Genomic DNA, 22,019 nt, shown 5'->3' with positions numbered 1-22,019 from the left:
GCCAGAGATTTCAGAAATCTGCCTGAGTTTTAGCAGAGTTTTACTGACTCTTACTGTCCCACTGCAGGCGTGGGTTGAAGGTGGGTGAGTGACACGCGTGGGCGACACTCCGCGAGGTGCCCGTCCTGCTGGAGGTGTGGGGCTGAGAGCCGGACTCCTGCCCCGGGAGCAGCAGGGGCGGCCGGGCAGGTCCCAGCAGCGCCCTGACTCGGGTGGGCAAAGGCCAGGGTCAGAGGGGAAGGCTTTCTGCCGTGGGGATGTCACGGGTGACTCCACGAGAGGCCGAAGGGCAGTCCCGGCCGTGACGCAGCGGGGTGACAGCGCAGAGCACCCCGCAAACCCTCCGGGAACCGCCAAACCAGGCGGCGTGAGGGCTGCAGCGCACCCACGGGGGGAGCAGAGGGCAGCGCCGAGCCTCCCAGCGGGGCTGAACCGGGCGACGGAGGCCTTTAGGACCCGGGGAGTTCCGGGCCGCCCTCGTCCCGCCCCCAAGCCGCCTTCCTCTCCTTCTATTGGTCGCCGCTCCCCGCTAGCGCCCGCCCCCTCCCACGCGCCGCTCCGCAGGGGGCCGAGGCGGAGCGGCGCGTCACGGCCTCGGCGCTCCCTGAATGGCCGCGGCGGCGGCGGTCGGTCCCGCCCCCGGGGTCCCACGCGAGGCCGGTTCCACCCGCTGGGTCCAGCGTATCCCGGGAGCGCGCGGGGCCGCCGCGCATCGCTCCGCGCGTGGGCCGGGAGCCGCCCCGCAGCGCTGCGCCGCCCTCCCGCCCTGCGCGGCCCGGGGGGCTCCGAGGTGTCGGCGTGGCCGGGCGCGGAGGCAGACGGTGAGTTGTTTTCCCCGGCTTCGGGTCGACGCCGCCGCTTCCCAAGCCGGCCCTGGCCCCGCTTAGTAAGGCCGGGTTTGGTTCGGCGGGGGTTCGGAGCCAGGGGAGGGCGGGGACCGGCGGCCCGGCGGCAGACCAGACCGGCCCCCGGCAGGAGGGCGCCCGGCACGCCGCCCCCGGTCACCGGCCCCGGGGCTCGGCTGGGATTTCCGAGCGTCGTGTTTCATCGGCAGCTCTCACGGGCGTAGAAAGCTGGCACTGGAATGTTCAAGGGAGGGGAAGGGCTTTTCTCTCCTGAAGGAAAAAAAAAAAAAAAAATGCTGCTGTTCAGCTTTTGAATATGAAAGTAAAGTGGGATTGGTTTTGCGTTGTTTGTTTTCCCCCCTCTATTGTACATATATATCTCAAAACTGTGGTTTAAGGGACACAACTTCCCTAACCTTCTGGTGAGATCAGTTCGAGTAACCCTGTCTAGAGAAGTGTGCAGGTTTGTATGAATGACTGAGCTGAGCTGACAGAGGAGAAAAAAAAATAGTTCTCCAGCCCTCTACTGCCCTTACAGGCCCCTTTGCATTTAAAAAAGTTAAAAGCCTGTTTGGTAGTTGTGGGGTTTTTTCCCTTTATTTTTTTCATCCATCCACTTGCAGTTGTTGGGGTGGGGGCTTAGGCTAGCCAAACCCGTGCTTGGAAAATCTTTGTCCTCAGCCTTTCAGAAGCAGACGCCCAAGTGTTTCATACTGTATATATGGAGAGCCCTCACTTCCTCACTGGTTTCTGTTTTCTTTTTCTGTAAATCTCTGCTTGTCTTCTTTTGTGATCTGCTGGAGTCACTTCCTTGGTCAGGGTGCCGTGGGCCATAGCTTTTGTAGTCTTCCTCTAAATGTGCTTCTTTCTCTCCAGGACAGATCCAGAGCTGCAGGAAAAACAAGCAACCCTATAACCTTTATACTTTGACAACTTCCCTTGTCTTCTCCCTCCTTCCTGTGTCTTGTGACACTTGTTTGTATTGAACTTACCTTAGGAGCAACCCGAGATGTTTGTAACACACCCTGCACGTTTCTGGTGGTGGCCAGCTGCTACTGTTAACTCAGCTGTGCTACTGATTGCTGCTCTGGTAATAGTCTCCTTTTAGAGTAGGTGTAAAGCAGGTCTGAGCTCTCATGTACTCTTTCTCTGCCCACCTCACAAGGGGTCTGACTCCTTAGTGAGATGGGACCCTTTCTGGGGCCTCTGTTTTCCTTGTCCTGTTTGCTCTTCAGGTCAAATCTTATCTGAAAACACATTTTGTCTCTTCTGTGTCTTTAACCCTAACCATCTGCTCTGGTTTACTTCTGTGATAAGGCTGGATTAAGTAAAGCACCTGGAGAGGAGGCATAGGTGGAAGTTTGTTCTGCAGTGGGGAGGGGTGGGGTGGGCACAAGATTCTCAGGACTAAAACCAGACTGAAATTTCCTGCAGAAGCAAATGAGTCACACCATGATGTGGACACAGGAGACTGTAAGCAGCTTCAGCACTGAGGAACTTAAACTTCCTATCCTGTTTTTGTTCATTTTCTCAAGTATTTGAGGATTGTTTTCCGAAGTCCTTCTGCCCCAGCATGCGTGCAAAGCGCGCCCTGTGTAACCTCCATGCTGTGTTTGGGGCAGGTTCAAGTAACTCAAGCAGTGAGGATGGTGTCTCAGATGTGGTTTTGGAGAGGAGATAAGGCCGGTTGAAAATCATTCGACTGAAGGAGCAAATGAAATTTGTGAAGGCAGACAGCTTGGGAACAGATGACAAGATGCTGCATGACACGTACTTCAAACGCGTGAAAATGAGTGTGTGTCTGATGTATAATATGGTCCCTCCAGCGCTGGAGTGAGTGCTGGACGTGGTCCTGGATCGGACAAGGTGTATGTGCATATCTCTGTGTATGTATGTATATGTGAATTATGATAGCATTTTTGTCCCTGCAGTGGTAACCAGCTGCTCCCCAAAGCCTACAGGAGTTCAGGTCTTTCTTCTTAACAGCCAGAGGAGGTTTTAGGCAATGTTTAGGAGGTAGATGAGTGAAACAGGAAGGGCAGGATGTGGCCATCTGTGGAGGTGGAAGAGGACAGCCAGCGAGTTGCGAGATGGGGAGGGAAGTGGCAGCATTACAAAAGAAGATGTTGAACAGTGCCTTGGCCTTGGGCGTGAGTAGGTGGGGCAGGACGGGCAGAGCTGGCCCGGGGCGTCCACTGATGCTCGGGGACTGTGGAAGGGGCAGGTTTGAAGAAGCAGAGTCAGCACTTGAACTGAGGAGTAGATGTACTCCCATCTTTTATAGACTGTAATTGAATTGCAGTGAACGTAGCCGGCATTGCTTAAAACAGTGGCTGCAAGAATGCCAGATAGGAAGCATTTAGCTGTAACAAGGTGGCCCAAGCCCACTGGCCTGACCTTTAACCACCATCACATCAGTCTGTCTTTGCTTATCAACTTTATATCCCAGCAGTGACTATTAGTATCACTCTAGCCAGTACAGGCTGCTCTGTTTTGCCCCCATCACTCGAGCCTGGGAATATTACATGTCCCGTAACCACTGTCTGCTTGCTGACCATTAGACTTTGCAAAGACTACCAGTTTTATATGCTAGCCTGTCAGATTGTGGCGAGGCAGATTTATTACTGTAGGACACTGGCAATCCTCTGGTCTGCTTGTGGTGCGTGCACAGATGCCCAGGCTAGCCTGGGCTGCTGCAGTGCTCCCATGCTGGTCCAGAACTTGCAAGCTGAGTGTGTGGTTTGATGCTCTGTTAGTTACTGAAAGATGGGTGTCACATTTGTTCCGTCTAGAGCCAGAAGGCAATGAGCAATGCCCTGTCTTGCAGCAACAGACGCTTCAATATCTGTCAGTGCTTTACAATCCAGTTGGGAACGGCTGTCCTCCATGCCCATCAACATCAGGGGCTAATCGGTTCAGGAGGCATGAGGGCCTCCCATCTCCACGGCTCTGAACTCTGGCCAGAATTGCAAATGAGCTCCTGCAAATCGAATCTGGCAGTTGCACCAAGAACTCCTGCCTGGCAGGGGAGCAGGGAAGACAAAGCAAAACCCCAGGTTAACTGGCCCGGCACAAAATTGAAATCCTGCCCTGACAGCAGGCAGACAGACCTGTTTGTGTGAGCGTCCGTAGCAGGGCTTCTGGTTAGCCTGACCATCGAAGCAATCAGCTCTGCCAGCCTCAGCGCCGGGAGCCGGGCACAGTACGCAAAGAGAGAGTGGGAGGATCTGAATATGCTTTCTGGAGTCAGCAACTGCAGTGGTTATTCTGGCATTAATTTGACGTATACCACATCTCATCTTCTAAACTCTCCCTGGGAAGTGGCATGTGGTTCTGCTCCTCTGTATTTGAAGTACCAAAGGCCTTTTGACTTTGCAGTGTACTAGTAAGTTGGCTTGCTTGAAAAGGACTTTATCCTGCCCAGATGGGGCTGGGGTAGATACTGCGATCAAGTAGATTGTTTCCATTCTGGAGCCTTTTTGAGTATAATTTGGGAGATGGGACTGCAAACTCGCTCGCCTCCTCTGCAGCCCCACATTCATTTTGCAAAGTGACTGTGATTGATCTGGCAGAATGGGATTTATTCACTAGTGGAACTAGAGGGCAGGCGGGGAGGACAAAACCCCACAGCAGCCTCTGAAATGAATCACAGGCTCTGAAAAGATCCACTGGGGTTAAGGCGTAGCAATGAAAAGCTATTGTCTGGAGCCTGAACTGTGGCTAAAAGCGTTATTTATCCCGATTTGGATAGTGGTTGTAGGAGGGTGTGGTATTCCCAGGAACTGCAAAGCCAGTGTGCTTAGTGGTGAACATGAACTTTATTTGATTGCCTCACAGGTAGGTCAAGGAGCTTTATGGAGCATCTCAGCTCAGAGTAGCAAGTCCAATACCCAATTTGCAAATAAAACTGCATGTATTGCATGCAAAGTGGATTTCCTATGGGTATTTTTATTTTGGTTGGAACGTGGTTGCCTTTGGCTCAGATTAGTTCATGTCTTACAGATTTGAGGCACTACTGCCCCTTTTACCAGTGCTTTTGCAAGGTAGAACAAGAACCTCACTAATTGGTACAGCTTGGCAATACTGCTTTTGTTTTCTATGGTAAGTGGCATTCAGTAGATTTTTGTGGTGGCTTTGGGCTCAGAGTGGAGTGCAGGTTTAAAGGGAGGAGTAGTGGGTACTGGTGAGAACGGGATATGAAGCAGTGATGGACAGACTGAGTTTCTGAGTTCAGCTTTGCTTTAGTAAGCATGTTGACGTTCAGATACGTGCCCGGACCTTCTCGAGACAATCTGATCTCCTGGAGCCTACAGAATTGGGCTTGGAAAACCTCCCAGTTTCTGTCTGAGCCAACAGAAGGAGCCTTTCACATGGTTTCTCTGTTTTCTGTCTAGGATATACAGGCTAGACTAGAAAGTGAGAAAATGAGAAGAAATGATAAGGATGACTTCCACTCTCAAAGGCTAGGGCAGGATCAGAAATTCTGTGCTGAGGGGGATGGAGTCAACTGGCTTTCCTTTGCTTGCCTATTTGCAAATATGATGAAACAATGAGAGTTTGTCAGGAAGGCCAAATCCAGCTCTGTTACAGAGATATCCTCTGATTCACGGCAGAGTTACGTTGCCTGAATTCCAGCATGCAAAATCACAGTCACATCTTTGCTGCGTTAGTCATCCTGAAGAAAACAAGAACAAATTTGGCTGACATAGGCAAACCACTAAATTCACCGGAGCTGCTGGACATGAACCCGATTTGTTTGAGAGCAAAGTCTGCATCCAGGCATGTGGGAGTGTAGACAGAGCAGAGAGCGTGCTCGGGAGACGATGCGGTGAAGGTCCTTTGCTGCCCACCTGGCAGCAGCCCAGGCTCCACGCTCAACAAGTGCAGTGCTGCACTAAATGCCAGGTGCTATTTTAATTCCTTTTATCTCAAGCACTCTTTACAGAAGGGCATTATTAGTATCGAGCATTTCAAACAGCTTCAAGCTGTGTACCTGATAGTCCACTGTGTTATGCAAGGACATGAAAATCATCTGAAAACACCTTTACATTTCATCCTTCCCCTTTCTTGCTTCCTGTCTCTGTCCCCCACCATCTTTTCCTGTTTTCTGTTGGGTTTTTTCCACTTTTGAAGCTCGAGCTGTGTCTGTGAGTACATGAATGCCTGCATGTAATAGATCTCTCTTCTCAAACCTTTTGATGGTCTCACAGCTGTGTTTCAGATGCAATTTCCCAGCATTTTCTGGGTTCTGTGTTTGACAGTGTGTTGCCACACTGCTCTTTATTCTAGACAGCTTTGCAAGGGGCTCTTCCCCATGAAGACAGCACAGCAGGTGACTTTAGGTTTCTAGTTTGCTACTCTGTACAGTAAAAAGGGGGGAAATTTGTTCAATACCAGTAATTTTGTCCTGGGATGGCATTGCTGGCCTAAGCACTGGGTGGTGGAGTCTGTGAAGGTGTTGGAAAGGTACAGGTATTTGGGATGAGGGAGCAGGCATGTTACTTATGGATAGAGAATTCACCCCACAGCTTCCAGGGAGGAGTTGAACTTGGCTGAATTCAGGGTGGCATTGCACCCCAAAGGGTTGATACTGTGAAATCGCAGAGAAAATAAAAAATAATCTTATGCCTGCCTCCCTGCAAAACTAGCCATCGCAGGCAGGCTGCTTGAGGTGGGTCTGCTCTGGTTTGGAAGGAGTGGCTATAGGCTGCAGTGCAGTCCATATGTGGAGGGCCTGTGCGGCTGACTGCTTGGGAATGAATCTCCACTGTGGCGTAAGCAGCTTCTTTCAGGTCTTCTGAGCCAGCAGGGAACCTTACTGCTTATTTATTTACTTATTTACAGCATTAAATAGTTCATGGTTGAGTGGGGCACAAAGAAACGTGTTCTGCTTGCTGCTTCTCTGAGAAGTCTGATTGGCAAACAGAAAGTGCCAGCTTCGGTTTATGGGATTTGGGCTCTTTGTTGGTGTTTAGCCAGCCTTCACGGCTGGTTCTTGGGAGAACACTTACAAATCCTGTAATTTTGCCCTCCTAAGCAGAAATTATTCTTGATCCTCTGGAGTCCCGCTGGGGAACATCTTATTCACTCTCAAATATTGTCCTCTTGAAAGGAGACAGCATCTCAGCTGGCAATTCCCTGCAGATAGTGAATTAAATTGGAGATTTGTGGACAACCTGCTGGTTTAAGATGGAGAGGGGAACTCCAAGCCTAGCTAAATATAGTCCATGTATCTATAGTCCTTCTGAGATGCCCTCTCATGTGCAGTTTTGTGACTGGGGTCCAGGGCCTGATATGGCTTCAAAGTCTCATTTCTAAGTCCTGCTTGGGTTTTTCAAGAGTAATAGAGTATTTCCTGAGGTTCTTCTAAATGACCCATACCACCAGGGCTCTGACATGGTGACCCACCAGCCTGGGAGGGACAGTCTTCTGCTGGGGCATGGTTTGTAGGAAGCAAGAGGTGCTTGGACAGGAAAACCATGGCTGTTGTTCAGGTGAGGTGTTTGGCCAGCTCTGTGATTTTGGTTTTTCCCTTGTTCTCTTTGCTGGCTTTGTCCTGTCCAGAGAGGCTACTGGGCTGATTTCTTCATGAGCTGAGATTCGAGGGGTCTTTTCTCCCTGAGCCAACTCCTACCCTCCTTTGGGATTGCTGTCTGCCCTGTGTGGGTGAGTGGAAGGATTTCCAAAGCACCCTTATCTTGCTCTGCTGGAAAAAAACCTGTCTTTCCTATACCTGCTGTACAAAGGCTGCAGACAGCCAGGGGAATACTATAGCCAGCAGACAGCGTTGGATAGCTGTCAAATAGCTGATGCCCCTCTGCCCTCATCCGTATGGAAGAAAGGTTATTGTCTGCTTCTGTGTGCAGTGAGATCCTTCTAAAAGGCTATGCAGTAGATAGTTATTTTTTTCAATAACTACCTTTCAAAGGAAAAAAATGAATGCAGCATGGAGAAATCCAAGACCCAGTTTGTTCAGGTCATGCCTTCTGCTGTTCGTGTTGATGCGTCTGTTCTAGTGATGGCTTCCTGCGTGATGGGAGATGCAGCTGGGAGCTCCGATAACCCCCTGAGCTCTCGCAGAGCAGGTGGGAGCTTGGCAGGAGCCACTGACAGGTTTCTTTGTGTAAAATATTCCTCATTCTGAGTGGTTCTGTTTTTTCTCTTTAGCTCAGTAGCTGGGTAAGGGAAACAAGGAGTGTGGTAGGGGCCAAATTCTGCTCGGCATGCATCTGCTTCTGAGAAGTGCCTGTAAGAGCATGTCATGGGTCCAGCCTGTTCATCAGTGCAGTTAAACTTTGCTTAAATTGAAGCATACGTTTGTGCACATCATGAAAATTCTAGAAGATCCTTTTAGTTACAGGCTGCTGAGGTTTATGAAATAGCTGCTGCCTGCAGTTTCTGTTCTGTTCATCTGATATGGGTGGGATGATGCCAAGTTCTCTGGTAGACTGAGAGATGCAGTGGGATGTGTTTGTGAGGGAAAGTATTAGTACCTGCCACTTTTCTGCTTGTACCCAGCTGTGGTAGGTTTCCAGAAGCCCTCAAAACAAGCTGTTTGGAAGTTGCTGGAGATCACAAGCAAGCCTTGCTGATGAGGTGGCTGCACACCAGAGTTCAGAGGCTGCTTTAGTTTCAGTTTAATGGTCTGTCTAGCCCTGCTGATCTGTGACCAGTGACATCCAGTGTCACAACCCGGCTTCAGGAGAGGCCAAGTAAAGGGGCTGTGGCTGTGGCCTCTTTAGCTTTCAGGCTTGCAGCTGTACTGAGCATCAGTTGGTGCCTGTAGTGGGACAAGGTGATGTGAAGAGCAGTGCTAATGGGGACTGGACTGGAACCTGACAATTTACTCCCTGGATGCTGTTCAATACCTGTTGGATAGAAATATTATTTGGTTACCCAGTGCCCTGGTCAAGATGTTTGCTGTTAGAAGCCTGAGATTTTTTATATATATAATGTGCATGTGTGTGTTTATACATATATGTCTCTGTATATATATAAAATGGCTCAGCTGCAGCTTTTATATAGACATTTTTCATTTCTAAATGACCTGCTCCTTCCATACTGGGTAGTGGCTTTTCTCATCTTAGTGCAAGAAAAAATGGTGCTGCCTTCCTGCAACCTTTTTGTTTGTTTCCATAGCTGGCCTATATAAATTGCTTAATTTTTTGTGCATAAGCAAATCAAAGGTTAATGCTCAATAGCAGTCCTGAGCTGCGAGTAAAGAAAGCAGTAGCAATGGCAGGGTGGTTTCTGAGGGTGTGGGAATAGGAACCTAAATCAATAGCTTTTAGCAGACTCATAAATGTTTCATTTGTATGCCTCGCTTCTGTGTTATAGAGCTTTGACACGGGAATCCATATAACCTCTTAAATTAGTGTTGTCCCTGCGCTGGGTGTAGATGTTGGAAACCATTTCCCTCAGATGCACTTCAAAGTGCTGCTCCGTAATGGCATCCTCCTTCCTGTTTTGGAGCCTTGATTCTGTACAGCCTCCGATCACAAGCGAAAGGAGCTTGGCAGCCTCAACCCCAGGCTGCAGGGATTTTGACAATGAGCATGCACATATCCAATCCAAATACCCACGTCAGTGCTCCTGCCCAGCTTGGAGGCCAAGTAGGAGTTGTGGCTGCTTGGGCAAGCTATCATTTCTGCATGGAGAAGCACAGAGAGACCTTTTCCCTGGACTGCGACACAGCCCTGAGGAATGAGTGAGGCCTCGGGAAGAGCAACCTCAATAATTCATGGCAGCGGGTGGGGAAGGAGGGACGTGCCCACAACTACTTGTCGAATTTGGGTTCTTTTGGAGGTGCTGGAGAAGCGGGGGGTAGGAAGCGCATGAGCAGAGCGTGAGTCAGGCAGCTTATCTGGCCATCCGCCTCCACTTGAGGTCATCCACCCGTGGAGCCTGAGAGGGCTGTGCGGCTCCAGGTCTCCACCAGGTCAAGGCTGTGACCCACTGGCAGCCTGGGAGCTCTGCGTCCATGCTCTCAGTGTTTTGTGGTTTCCCCCAGGTCCCTGAGTGCAGGGCTGGGGTGATGGTGGTGAGCTCAGCCTAGCTGGGGAGGATAGGGCTGATCTGTAGACCTTGTGCTTGCAGGGGACAAAGACCCTTGAGAAACCTTGGGCTGCAAAGAGCAAGATAATAAACCAACAACAAAAAGAACCCAACCAAAAACCCTTCCCCAACTCTATCTGTGTGGCTAATTACTGATTTCTGAACAATTAAGTGGCTGGAGCAGGGTGCCATGGGGTTTCAGCCCTGGTGTCTCCAGCCTGCAAAGCTAAACTATGGTGTTTTTGGGAAGACGGGGTAGAAAAGGGATAGAGAAATAGTGTCGGGTGAGAGAGAAGGTGTAACAGAGCTGGATAGTGTTTCTCAAGCAATCCCTTTTTCCATGAATTAGGCCACTTTCTCCAGCTCATAGCTGTTCCTGGTGGCTGCCTTGTGTTGACAGGGAAGCTGAGCTGCAGGTGGCAGCCCCTGATGCTCCCGTACGTCCAAGCAGGGCAGGGTCCTCCCTGCCCGAAGTGCTGAAACACTCCTGGGACAGCTCAGACCCCCCCCAAGCTCTGTGACGTGCCCCCATCTTTAGCCCATTTAGTGGGCTGCCCGCCTGCAAACTCCACTTTTAGCCAGGGAGAGTCTCTTTTACTGAAAAATGAATGTCATCTAGTGTAGTGCCTGCAACGGTTTTGCTGTGTCTGCTGTCACAGGGGCCTGCAGCCGAGGCACAGCAGGCTGACCCCATTTTTCTTTTTTTTGGGGCTCACTTTTCAAAACTCAGGACAGTCGTGCTACCCACTACAGCTTTCTGCTGTAAGAGAGGACTGTATGCATATCTGCCTGTCTACTTTAGTTACATGGGGGACAAAATAGAGCTGGCTAAAATATTTTGGAGTAAATGACTTGGATTTTATCATCTAAGTGGTAGTAATTTGATTGGTCCAGAGGGTTCTTCTACAGGCATGGCTAAGTATCGGGTAGCACTTAAATGAAATAGTAGCTAATAAAAGCCTTGTGTTTGCTTCTGCCTGTCTGTTAAAAAGCATGATTTAGCTGTCTCTTTTGTAATTCTCTGATGTGAATCTATCTTGCAAAATGTTTGTCACATGAAGTGTCTGGTGAGTTTTATCAACAAAAACTACAATGAAAGGGTTTGGTAAAATTTGTTCAAAACTTTTGGCTTGTGCTGGTAGCTAAATATTCCATAAATAAAACCTGTAGCAATTGCCTTTCCTAAACTTGCAGTAATCTTCATGAAAATCAGAAGCCAAACTTGATTTCTGCTGAGCCAAGAACAGACCGATGCCCTTTATCCTAGATAGACTGCTCTCTTAATACTGTTTTCTAAGGAAAAATAACTCTTCTGCGGTTTGCCAATACCCTCTAGGGGCTGTTGAGAAAATTTACCATCAAGTTTGGGTTTTGATTGCTTCACTTTGTTGCTCTGTTGCTGAAAACCAAAGTGCAGAATTTCCCCCTTCACCCCGCTCTGCCTTCCCACCCTGCTCAGCCTGAATTAAATTTTTGGAGGATGTGAGGGTGCAGGAGGCACGGGCTTTGCAAGCCAGGGTGCAGGAGCACTCACAAAGCAGGAGCACTGGGGTGGCACCTGGTGCTTCATGTTTGAAGTCCACTGACAGTGTAGCAAGGTTAGACAGCAAATGCACATATTCTCTGTGTCTTACAGCAATAAGGACAAGAGAATGATTGTTTTTCTGTTTGTTTCTCTGCAGGCAAGAGCTCTGTCATCATGTCAGTCAGCGTCCACGAGAACCGTAAATCCCGGACTAGCACCGGCTCCATGAACATCTTGCTTTTTCACAAAGCTTCCCACCCAGACTGCGTCTTGTCCCATCTGAACACCCTGCGGAAGCACTGCATGTTCACCGATGTCACCCTCTGGGCAGGAAACAGGTCATTCCCATGTCACCGGGCAGTGCTGGCTGCCTCCAGCAGGTACTTTGAAGCCATGTTTAGCAATGGCCTCCGGGAGAGCCTGGATGATGAGGTGAACTTCCATGACAGCCTCCACCCGGAGGTGCTGGAGCTACTGCTGGACTTTGCTTATTCCTCTCGGATCATCATCAACGAGGAGAATGCCGAGTCCCTCCTGGAGGCTGGAGACATGCTGCAGTTCCATGATGTCCGAGATGCGGCGGCTGAATTCCTTGAGAAGAACCTCTACCCTTCCAACTGCCTGGGCATGATGCTGCTCTCAGATGCTCATCAGTGCCGGCGGCTCTATGAGCTCTCCTGGAGGATGTGCCTGGTCAACTTTGAGACTGTTCACAAGAGTGAGGACTTCAACAACCTTTCCAAGGACACTCTGCTGGACCTCATCTCCAGTGATGAGCTGGAAATTGAGGATGAAGAAAAGGTCTTTAAGGCTGTCATCCAGTGGGTGAAATACGATCTGGATGAGCGGAAGGCTTATCTCCCAGAACTTCTGAGGAATGTTCGTCTGGCCTTACTTCCTTCTGAATGCCTCAAAGAAGCCTTGGCTTGTGAGGACTTGATCATGGTGGATGAAAGGAACAAGCTTGTCTTGGATGAAGCTATTCAGTGCAAGAAGAAGATCCTCCAGAATGACGGGGTGGTCACCAGTCCCTGTGCCAGGCCTCGCAAAGCTGGGCACACCTTGCTGATCCTGGGAGGACAGACTTTCATGTGTGATAAGATCTACCAAGTGGATCACAAAGCAAAGGAAATTATCCCCAAAGCAGACCTGCCGAGTCCACGCAAGGAGTTTAGTGCCTGTGCCATCGGCTGCAAAGTATATATCACTGGAGGCAGGGGCTCAGAGAACGGGGTCTCAAAAGATGTGTGGGTGTATGACACTGTTCACGAGGAATGGTCAAAAGCTGCCCCAATGTTAATAGCTCGGTTTGGGCATGGCTCAGCTGAATTGGAAAACTGCCTGTATGTCGTTGGTGGACACACTGCAGTCGCTGGAGTCTTTCCTGCATCTCCTTCTGTTTCCTTGAAGCAAGTAGAGAAGTACGATCCCATATCCAACAAATGGACGATGGTGGCTCCTTTGAGAGATGGAGTGAGCAATGCTGCGGTGGTGAGCGCCAGGCTCAAGCTTTTTGTGTTTGGTGGGACCAGCATTCACCGAGACATGGTGTCCAAAGTCCAGTGCTATGATCCAGCAGAGAATCGGTGGATGATCAAAGCCGAATGCCCGCAGCCTTGGCGCTACACGGCAGCTGCTGTCCTGGGCAGCCAGATTTTCATCATGGGAGGAGACACCGAGTTCACGGCAGCATCCGCCTACCGCTTCGACTGCGAGATGGACCAGTGGACGCGCATTGGGGACATGACAGCCAAGCGCATGTCGTGCCATGCTCTGGCCTCGGGGAATAAACTCTATGTGGTGGGGGGTTACTTTGGCACTCAGCGGTGCAAAACGCTGGACTGCTACGACCCTACGTCAGACACATGGAACTGTATCACAACGGTGCCTTACTCACTCATCCCCACAGCTTTTGTCAGCACCTGGAAGCACTTGCCGTCATGATGAGGGTCAGGGCTCAGGGGCTTGTATCCAGGAGGTCAATAAGGTAAGGGTCTCCTCCTCTTTACCTGAAAGTTGCTGTCTTGCCTCAATTACATCTGCACACACCATGCCGAGGCCACGGGTTCCAGGTTGCTCACGTTCCACGAGAAGGGTGCATTTAGAGCTGGGATGCAGCCCCAGGAAAGAGTAATCAGCTCTGCAGTGTTGTAAGTCTAGCTAGCTCCCAGGTTTCTCTGTTTCCAGATGATCCTCACAGTATCTGAAGAGGTACATCTACACAGGTGGTTGCAAGCAGGCCACAGCTCCTCTCCCTCTGCTCCAAGCCATGGATGTGCCAGCGTCACCCTTCTGTGGGTGGGTGGGTAGGGCGGGCAGATGGTCCACGACTGCTCTCACGGCTGTCGCCATGGAATACGTCCTGTCCCCATGTGGTTGAGAGGGTTAAGGTTTCTAAAAGCACTTGCATATGAGTCCTGGGAGATACTAGGGCAAGTGCTTTGGAGAAAGTCTCAGTAGTTCAGTATTTTTGCTGAGTATCTGGGCAGTTTATTCAGAGCTGATTAATATGTAGGCAAGTGACCCTTGGGATGCCAGCAAATCCTGGATCTCTTTTTATGCTCTATATTTACATTTCAGTGGGTAGCAGAAGCGAAAGCTTAGAAGCCATGGTGCATTTGATGGTCCTGGTGTTTATTTAACATCCAAACTGTTGCTGGTTAAATCAGAACTTCTGAGACTTCTGTGTGAGACCTGAGTGGGAGGGAAGGGGTTTTGTAACCAGAAGAAGAATGTGTTTATCGGTGTTTGGGGGTGTGTGAGAATCAGAAAGTTGGTGAAAACTCATGATGTCCTGTCTCATTCTGGTGCTCTGCTTCTCCCTTGCTCAGGGAAGGTGCTAATGCAATGCCACTGGGACAAGGCTGTTGGTTCGTCCTCTCTCCTCCCCAGTGGGATGTTTGGTTGCCATTCTGGTTACCAGTTTTTCTCCACAGAGCTTTGCATGTCTTCACCAATCTGTGCTGAGATGCAGCTGGCCAGGCAAAGGCCAGAAACTCTTCTCACCTTGCATTGTGAAAGCAGATATTGATATGGGCAGCACTTAGGTAGTATTATCTTCCCAGGAAGTCTAACGTCTCCACTAGCTCTGTCTGCAGGTTTCACAGTGCCAGCAACACACAGAGCCCTGCTTTGGTGGTTGCAGACTACATCCCAGCTAGCTGAAGGAGCTGGGGAACCCTTCAATATGGGGGCAGGATTGACAAGCTTCACTTACAGCTTTTATTTGGAAAGTGGGGACTGTGGGGAGGGAAATTCTTCCATAGACTCATCAAAATCCACTTCACTTAGTACAGGGAAGAAAGAATGCTGCCCAAACCCTCTAACACCCTCTCACTTCCCTGCTTCCCACTTGGTGTGGTTGGTTTGCCTGGGAATTGCCCAGCAGGTGAAATTACTGGCATCCCCCAGTGATCATCTCTTTTGATGCCAGCTGGGAACCAAGGAGGAGCTCCTGGCACCTGAGCCAGGCATTTGCCCAACATGACCACCTGGTTTTCTCAGGTGGAAAAAAAGCACCCAGAGCATTATGCTGGCCTTTGATTTGTGAAATACCTGGTTTTAACATGGGTTGGACCACAGTGAGGGCAGGACAAGAGTGGAAAGGGTTAAAATGAGATCTCTGAGAGCTTTCCCAGCAAGGGAAGATAATGGCCTTTCCAAATTCTCCTCCTCAGGCGTTGCCTAGCATCTGTCACAGTGGCTCAGTAATCTAATTAACTGACACTCAGCTATTAAATATTGCAGCGAAGAGTGTGAGGACTCCATCATTTTCAACTCAGGTCAATGGGGCCTCCCTTTAAGAGCCATCCTAGAGCTGAAAATTAATTTTCTCTGGTAGCAGATGCATCTGAATATTAAAGCTCAACACCAGCTGCATTGCTGGGAATAAGAATAGGGAATATTTTGAGGTGGGAGTTGATTCTTCAGCCACTGAATAAAAAGCAGTCTCCAAAGTCACAGAGATGTTATTTTCCTCTCCTACCTTTTTTTCCTTCGTACTATATTTGGGTTGTTCAGACCTAATAAACAGCTTTGTGGGGGTTGCATAGATATTTTTTCCCCGCTGTAAAATGGAGCCTGGCACATGAAAACTAGGAACTGTAATATGCTAACCTGCAAATAAAACTGGTGAAAAGTCACTGTGTGAGGGTTTTATGTGCTTTTTTGGCTTCACTTCCACTCTTCGGTTAAAAGAGGTATTTAAAATATACATGACTTCTGCCAGACAGAATGTCTCTTCATTTTTCTAGAGATTTTTTTTTTTTTAAACTAAGTTATTGTTACAGCCTCAGCCAACTGTGACAGCTCCTTAAATAAAGCACCAAGGCGGGTGAGTGAAGGCCAGACCTGAATGTCTCCGCTGTGCTTGTATGGCCCATGCAGCCAGGTCCCACGTGCTTGCCTTGGCTGCCCTGGCTGCCTCTGTGCCAAAACTGGGCTCAGGGACAGGGGTAGCTGGCTATAGGGTCCTGTGACTGCCCTGTCCTAGAGCAGGTCTGGCTGAGGGATCTTCTGGCTTGCAGCTCCCACCATGTAAGGTCTCTGCTGCAACACCCATTTTGGTCCCTACAGGATCCTTCTTCAAGTAGGGGCACCCAGAAGGCAGGTTGGCCACCACGTGCCCAGCTGTGGGTGTGCTTTGGGAATGCTAATCCTAGGGGAATGGCCCTCAGCTGGAGAAGGCTCAGGAGGGACCATCCAAGGTGCCCTCAGAGCAGAGCAAGCTGGGCTGGTGGGGAAAGGCCTGGGCAATCGTATGGTAGGAAACAGTACTTTGTACTCATGAAAAAACCAACCTTCTCACCTATAAACTGGTGAGCTTGCATTGAAACCTAAATAGTATGTCCTTGAAAAATGCTGATCATAAAACACCGAGCCTGTTTTTCATTTAAAGCATAAAACTGATCAGCTGGAAATGTTTCCTGGAGGGCATGGCCTTCACCCCTCCCAGCAGGAGCCAGGGCACCTTTCGGCAGAGGTCCCAGGGCCGTGTGACATTAATTTAGTGCTTATTGCCGGCAGTTAATTCCAGGGATCAAGCATGATTAGCAATACGAAGCGTGAAAGCCTGGTCTCCTCCCACCCGTGGTGGCGGAGCCACAAGGAGGGGAATCATTACAAAAGTGAAATAAAACACTAAGCCCGTGGCTAATAAAGACACTCTGTGTTTATAAACACAAGCAAAGCCCAGCCAGGAACTCGAGGGACAATGCTGGGTGGTCTGTTGCAGTCCTGTGCAGTGACAGTTGATGGGGACAACTCTACACCTCCCAGGAGGTGACTTCAGGTGGTACCAGGAACAGGTTCATCCATGCTGCCTGTCTCCAAATTAAAAGTGGCTTCTCCAAACCATCTGTCCTGTGGGCCACTCATTTTGCTGGGGCAGAGTCACACTTGGGCTTGGGCCAGGAAGAGCAGCTTTCAGTTGGGGGTTGGGATGGTCGCTGGGAAAGATGGAGCCACTCACAGGTTGCACGTTCCAGCTGGGGAAGATGAGATGGAGAGGGAAGTCGCTGCATCCCTCAGTGCTGGCTCCTGAGCTGCAAGCACTTCCCTGGGATGGAGATGTCAGAGCTCCCGTCTCAGAACAAACAGGGACGTAGCAGGTAGGAGCCAGGGGTTCCCTTCCCAATGCCTTTCAGCTCGTGCAGGATCCTCCTCACGGTCTGGGCTGTAGGGACTGGACACTGGTGGTCAGGCACTGCTCAGGCACTTATTCCTGGGGCTCATCCGAAAGCTTGCAGCCTGTTTTGTGGCTCCCACCAGCACCCTTTGGTGGGTTTAACTCCTGTGAGGGCTGTGGGGTGGCACCAGCTGGTGCCTGCCGTTGGGTGGGTGCTGAGCAGCCAAGGCTGCAGCTTTTGAGGTAGCTCTGGCACCTAAAAGCTGAACTTTGGCCCCAAAGCTCCTGCAAGGATTTAGGCAGCGTGCCAGGCCCAGAACTGTATTCTAAAACCATGGTTACGCTAAACGTTGGATCTGTTCGATAACTTTTCCTGATTGTTTAATTACACCTTAGATAACAAGCTTTTTGCAAAGACGGTTTTACTGCTGCCCAGTTTGGCTTCCCTTCCACGTGGAGCAGCGCTTGGTCAGCTTTTACCTTGCAAGAAGCTGCAGGGTTTTGTTGCCGTGCATCGCTCCTGTCTCTGTCTGCAGGGCCCTGCTCGCAGCCGGACATCTTCCCGTGCAAAAGCCCTGTGTGCCTGCCAACGGCAGCCTAAAAAAACCTCAGGATAATCTCCTGGCTCCTAAACGCTGCAGCTCACCTGTGTGCTGCTGGGTTGGTTGTGTGCAACCTGTTACAACCTCACTGGTATTGCCGGAACAAAGTCACAGCTGGTTTCTCTCAGTGGCTCCTAGGGAAACCCATTTGCATGCGTATAATAGCGAGGCTGGATAAACAGGGACGGCAGTTTTTTTGCCGCTGCTGCTCTTTCCAAGCGTCTGGTTGTCTCTGAAGCCAGTTTATCAGGCAGCGTTGGAAGGGAGTGGCTGGCCTGGGGAGGAAAGTCGATGAAAATCAGGCTTTTCCTAACCCTGGGCAGATGGAAACATGTGCAGTCTGAGCTTGGCCCCAGACTGGATTAATCAACCCCATGGAAATGTCAGCTGTACGGATGGTTTTGGAGGAAACGGCGGAAAAAGAGAAAAAGGGTCTTTTTGTTTTGTCTGTTCCAGTTCTTGGGCCCTCCTCCCTGCCCTAAAAAAAAAAAAAAAAGCTAAAACTCCATTTCCCTCAACTTTTCATTCCCTTGTCATGTCCACAGAAGTTTCCTGGCTGGCTCTGCCCAGCTCCCCGGTGCTCTGAGCCCTCCTCAGCTGAACGCCTGCCCTCTCCCCTCTCCTGTGAAAGCAGAGCAACACCCCAAGCCCCAAATAAACCAGCTGCTTTCTACCTCCACCCATCTCTGGGATTCGGGTTATGGGGTGTTACTCCAATAGCTGCCAATGTGCAACCCCTCTTCTGGTGTTCCGTGCATGAGCTGGGCTGAGCATGACCCCTGTTAATGACCTTTCTCTTTCCCTCCACAGATGCCAGAGTCACACCCACGTCCCCTGTCTCGCTGCTGGAGCTGACACAGCGACCGAGTCCCCTCGTGTCCTCCCACACAGGACTCTGAGGAGCCTTTCGCATCCCTTCCCAGCACCAGGAGCAGGAGGCACAGCCGGCCCTGCCGCTGGCATCACACCGGGGGGGCACCGAGGGCCACCCAGCCCCACCACCAGCCGCCACGCAGGGACGGCGAGGAGCAGGAGCGCTGGCTGCCGGGCTGGGGCTGGGGACGGGGGTGCGGGGTGGCTTGTGGGCACCAGTGGCCCGATGGGACTGGGGAGATGGAGGGTGTGCACCAGGCTGCATCCATCAGCAAACATGGCGTGGGGAGCCATTAGGTGCTTTTTGTTACTCGCTTGGGGGGGTTAAGAGATATTAATAATTTTTTTTGTAAAGGCAATGAACTTGCCATTGGCAATGCCTGCTGTTTGGGTGGCTTGGAAGTGTTTTTTAAAGGGAAAAAGGGTTGAGAGCACCTGGCTCTCCCCATCCTCTGGCCGCTCCGTGGAGGCAATGACTGTTGAAACATTAAAGTGTGGGAGCTTGGGGCGGCTGCCAGCAGTGCTGGGTACCGCAGCAACACAGGGCAGGTGCCTTTTGTTTTGCACTTTGGGGCTTTTTTTTTTTTTTCCTCCCCCCTCTCCTCACTGCAGCCGGTTGTGATTTGGTCGGAGGCCGGGCAGCTCCCCGCACGCAGCTGCTGGGAAGAGCTCGGCGGCTCTGTTAGTGTGCCAAGGCACCAGCACCGCTGCCGAGATATTCACCAGATAAAACCCGCTGTGTGCTCAGAGCCGGTCTTCTGAGTTTCCCCGCCGCGCTCGCCGAGCAGCGCGTGGGTGAGGGCGTAATTAGCAAACGAGCAGAAACAGAGGTGCAGCGGGGCAAAGCTCGTGCCTTGGGAGGGGGCATCTCACCTCTAGAGAGGCCTCGGAGGGAAGCGAGCCGACTAGGGGAGCATCGCAGGGCTGGCAGGGCGGGCTGGGGAGGGTCCCCCCTCCTTCCCACTGCACCGTATGGCTTCACCTTGAAGAGATGTGAGCATTTTTGACTGCACATTGCCTGCCAACGGTTGGGCTGTAGCTGCCCCAGGTTATCCACACAAACTGGCTGCTGGCTGTATTTGGGTTTATCCATGCAAGAGTGGTCAGCCCGAGTCGCTCCTTATTCACACTGTGGAGGAAGGCACGTGGATTTTGGGATACAGGGATGCAGCTTCTGAGTGGCCTCTTCCAGAACTGGCCACGGCTGAAGACTGGTCCTGCACCGCCCCAGCATCCTGCTTCCCTCCACAGCAGATCTGGTCCTGCAGATGCTTTGGGCTTGCCTTTTGCCCCTGGATTAGGTTAAGCTGTAGCCTGGCCAGCTGAATGATGCAATGCGATGAAAAGCTTTGACATGGCTTCAAACAACAAAGGTCTTTTTGGAGCAGTGAGCGCCCGTTGCTGCCAGGAAGAACACGCTTTCTGCACAGCCAGTCTGTGATGCTCCGAATGACATTTATTTACATTTTTCTAGTCTTTTTTTCTTTTTTCCTTCAGCTGCTTGTGAACTTTAATAAAAATGATGATCTGGGAAACAGTTTGTGTGTTTTTCACAGGAGTCTTCATTCTTAAGCAAGTTGGATTTAAGTCTAATAACAGGGACGAGGAATAATAACAGGGTTGGCACTTGGTGGGGCAGTTCACAAACAACCTCCCAAGCAACCAGCCCGGCTGTAATTATTATTGCTTCAGCGCTTGGGAAACTGAGGCACAATGTCAGGTGTCTTGTTCAAGGTTAGTGGTAGATCTGGGAATAAAGTCCAGGGCTTCTTGTGTCCTGAGGATATCATGTGTCGCCTTCACCACAGCTGCTCTCACTCAGCTTGACTGTGCCATGATTTTAGGAGAACTTGCAAGTCTGCAGTGCTTGTACCTGCCAAATAGGTTGAGGGGGCCCAGCCCAGACACAGCCATACTCCTGTAGGAAAAGCCAGCAATTTCTAAGGAAGACAAAGACGAATTTATACCTCTGTTTTCCTTATTTGCCTTTGCTTGGCTGCTGCAGCTCCCAAGAAAGGGGCCCATTGACAGGTGAGATGGACTTTCCAGATGAGGCCTTTGTTCACGCTTCTCCTCTGTGTGCATCTTTTCCCATTCCAGAGGAGCAGGGGACTGAGAAGGCTCTGGGCTCTCCCCTGCTACAAGACCAGCAGCTCCAGCTTTGCTCAGGACAGGGAGCACGAGCACATTGCTCAGGGCACCTAATAGGCACCAGGCAAAACACAACAACCTTCCAAATCTGTATCTGCCTCCTCTGACTAGCAGGGGCTGGTGGGCTTGCTAAGTGAAACTTCCTACGGGTGTTATGCACGGTCTCAAAGGGATTTGGAGCCTGAAGTTCTGAGCTGTGAAGGAGACTGGGAACATGTCTCCTTGCCTGCAGGAGCTGGGTTGGCAGCAGCATTAGCTGACGTGAGCTGGGCAGATACAAGTGTAAGGCTCCATAGAAAAAGCTCATTAAAGAGCCCTTTGGGAAACTAATTCAGGGTAGAAATTACTGTTTGATGAGCAGAAGAGGGAAAAAGAGAGGGAGTGTGTGAATGAAATCCTTTTCAGTTTTGTTGGTTCAGGTTTTATATGGGACTCTGGGACTTTAAATACCAGCTCGGGAGGCTTTGCAACTGGGTAGCTTTGATATTAGCCATGCAAAGACCTGCTCTTTTGTATTTATTCTGGAGCCTGCCTGAAAGACAATTCAAAAGCAATCAGCAGCTGCTGTGACAGCAGCAACCTGTTGCTATGGAATTAAATGTGATGCAAAATACAAAGGTTTCTTGGTTAGCAGCAACAAAGTAAAAGGGGAGTAGGAGATGGAAACGGATGTAACAGTCAGAATGTAGCTACAGCCAGAGCCGGGCTGGGTTTTAACTGGGAGGTACAGGGGAAGAAATGTAAATATGATTTGTTTTGCTTTATTAAAAGAGCTTTTACGCCATCTCAGTGGGTCAAGCTCAGCTTTGTCTGGGAGCGAGCGTTTGGGAGAGGCTTTTCTGGTGGCCTTGCAGGGGTTGTATGTTCCCAGGCTCCTGGGAAAGATGTCCACATGCTGTAGCCAGCCCTCGCTGTGGGGTGTCGGGAGCTCAGATATCTTCCCCATGAGGTGGCCAGGACCGGGCACAGAGAGCCCCAGATGTGCAGGGCCTTGCTCAGACCCAGGCATGGCAGCAAACAGCAGCCAGCAGACCCAGGACTGAAGGGTGGTTTGTTCCACACCTACCGCTGCTCTGCTCTGCAGGGGCCCAGTCCCACAGGCGAGCTTGGACAGGACACAGCTCCTTTCAGCCCACCCTCTGGCCTGGTCTGGAGCTTGCCTGTGGGCTCTCTCCCCCTTGGTTCCCCAGCTCTGTAACAGGGTGCTTCTCACTCTCCAAAAAGCACTTGGGAGGACCAGGCAGGAAGGTTCTCAGATGGGCAGGCAGCTAGTGGGACCAGACCTCTCCCACGACCAGGTCTTGGGACCTCCATCCCCAGGGACTGACTATGCTGAACCTCCC

General features: G+C 50.7%; 1 protein-coding gene across 1 annotated transcript; it reads left to right on the top strand.

Moving 5' to 3' along the window:
• The first annotated feature begins 623 nt into the window (after positions 1-623).
• KLHL25 (kelch like family member 25) lies at positions 624-20,062 on the top strand. The gene is made up of 3 exons (XM_074837611.1): positions 624-821; positions 11,582-13,411; positions 18,463-20,062. The coding sequence occupies exon 2, from the start codon at positions 11,599-11,601 to the stop codon at positions 13,366-13,368; it is 1,770 nt and encodes a 589-aa protein (XP_074693712.1). The 5' UTR covers positions 624-821; positions 11,582-11,598; the 3' UTR covers positions 13,369-13,411; positions 18,463-20,062.
• The last annotated feature ends 1,957 nt before the right edge of the window (positions 20,063-22,019 follow it).

Source organism: Strix aluco, chromosome 12 (genome assembly GCF_031877795.1).
Source record: "Strix aluco isolate bStrAlu1 chromosome 12, bStrAlu1.hap1, whole genome shotgun sequence".
NCBI lineage: Eukaryota > Metazoa > Chordata > Aves > Strigiformes > Strigidae > Strix > Strix aluco.
This window is presented reverse-complemented; position numbering and strand designations above follow the sequence as displayed.

Coding starts and splice junctions, on each gene's coding strand:
- KLHL25 (XM_074837611.1), top strand. CDS start 11,599: ATGTCAGTCAGCGTCCACGAGAACCGTAAATCCCGGACTAGCACCGGC.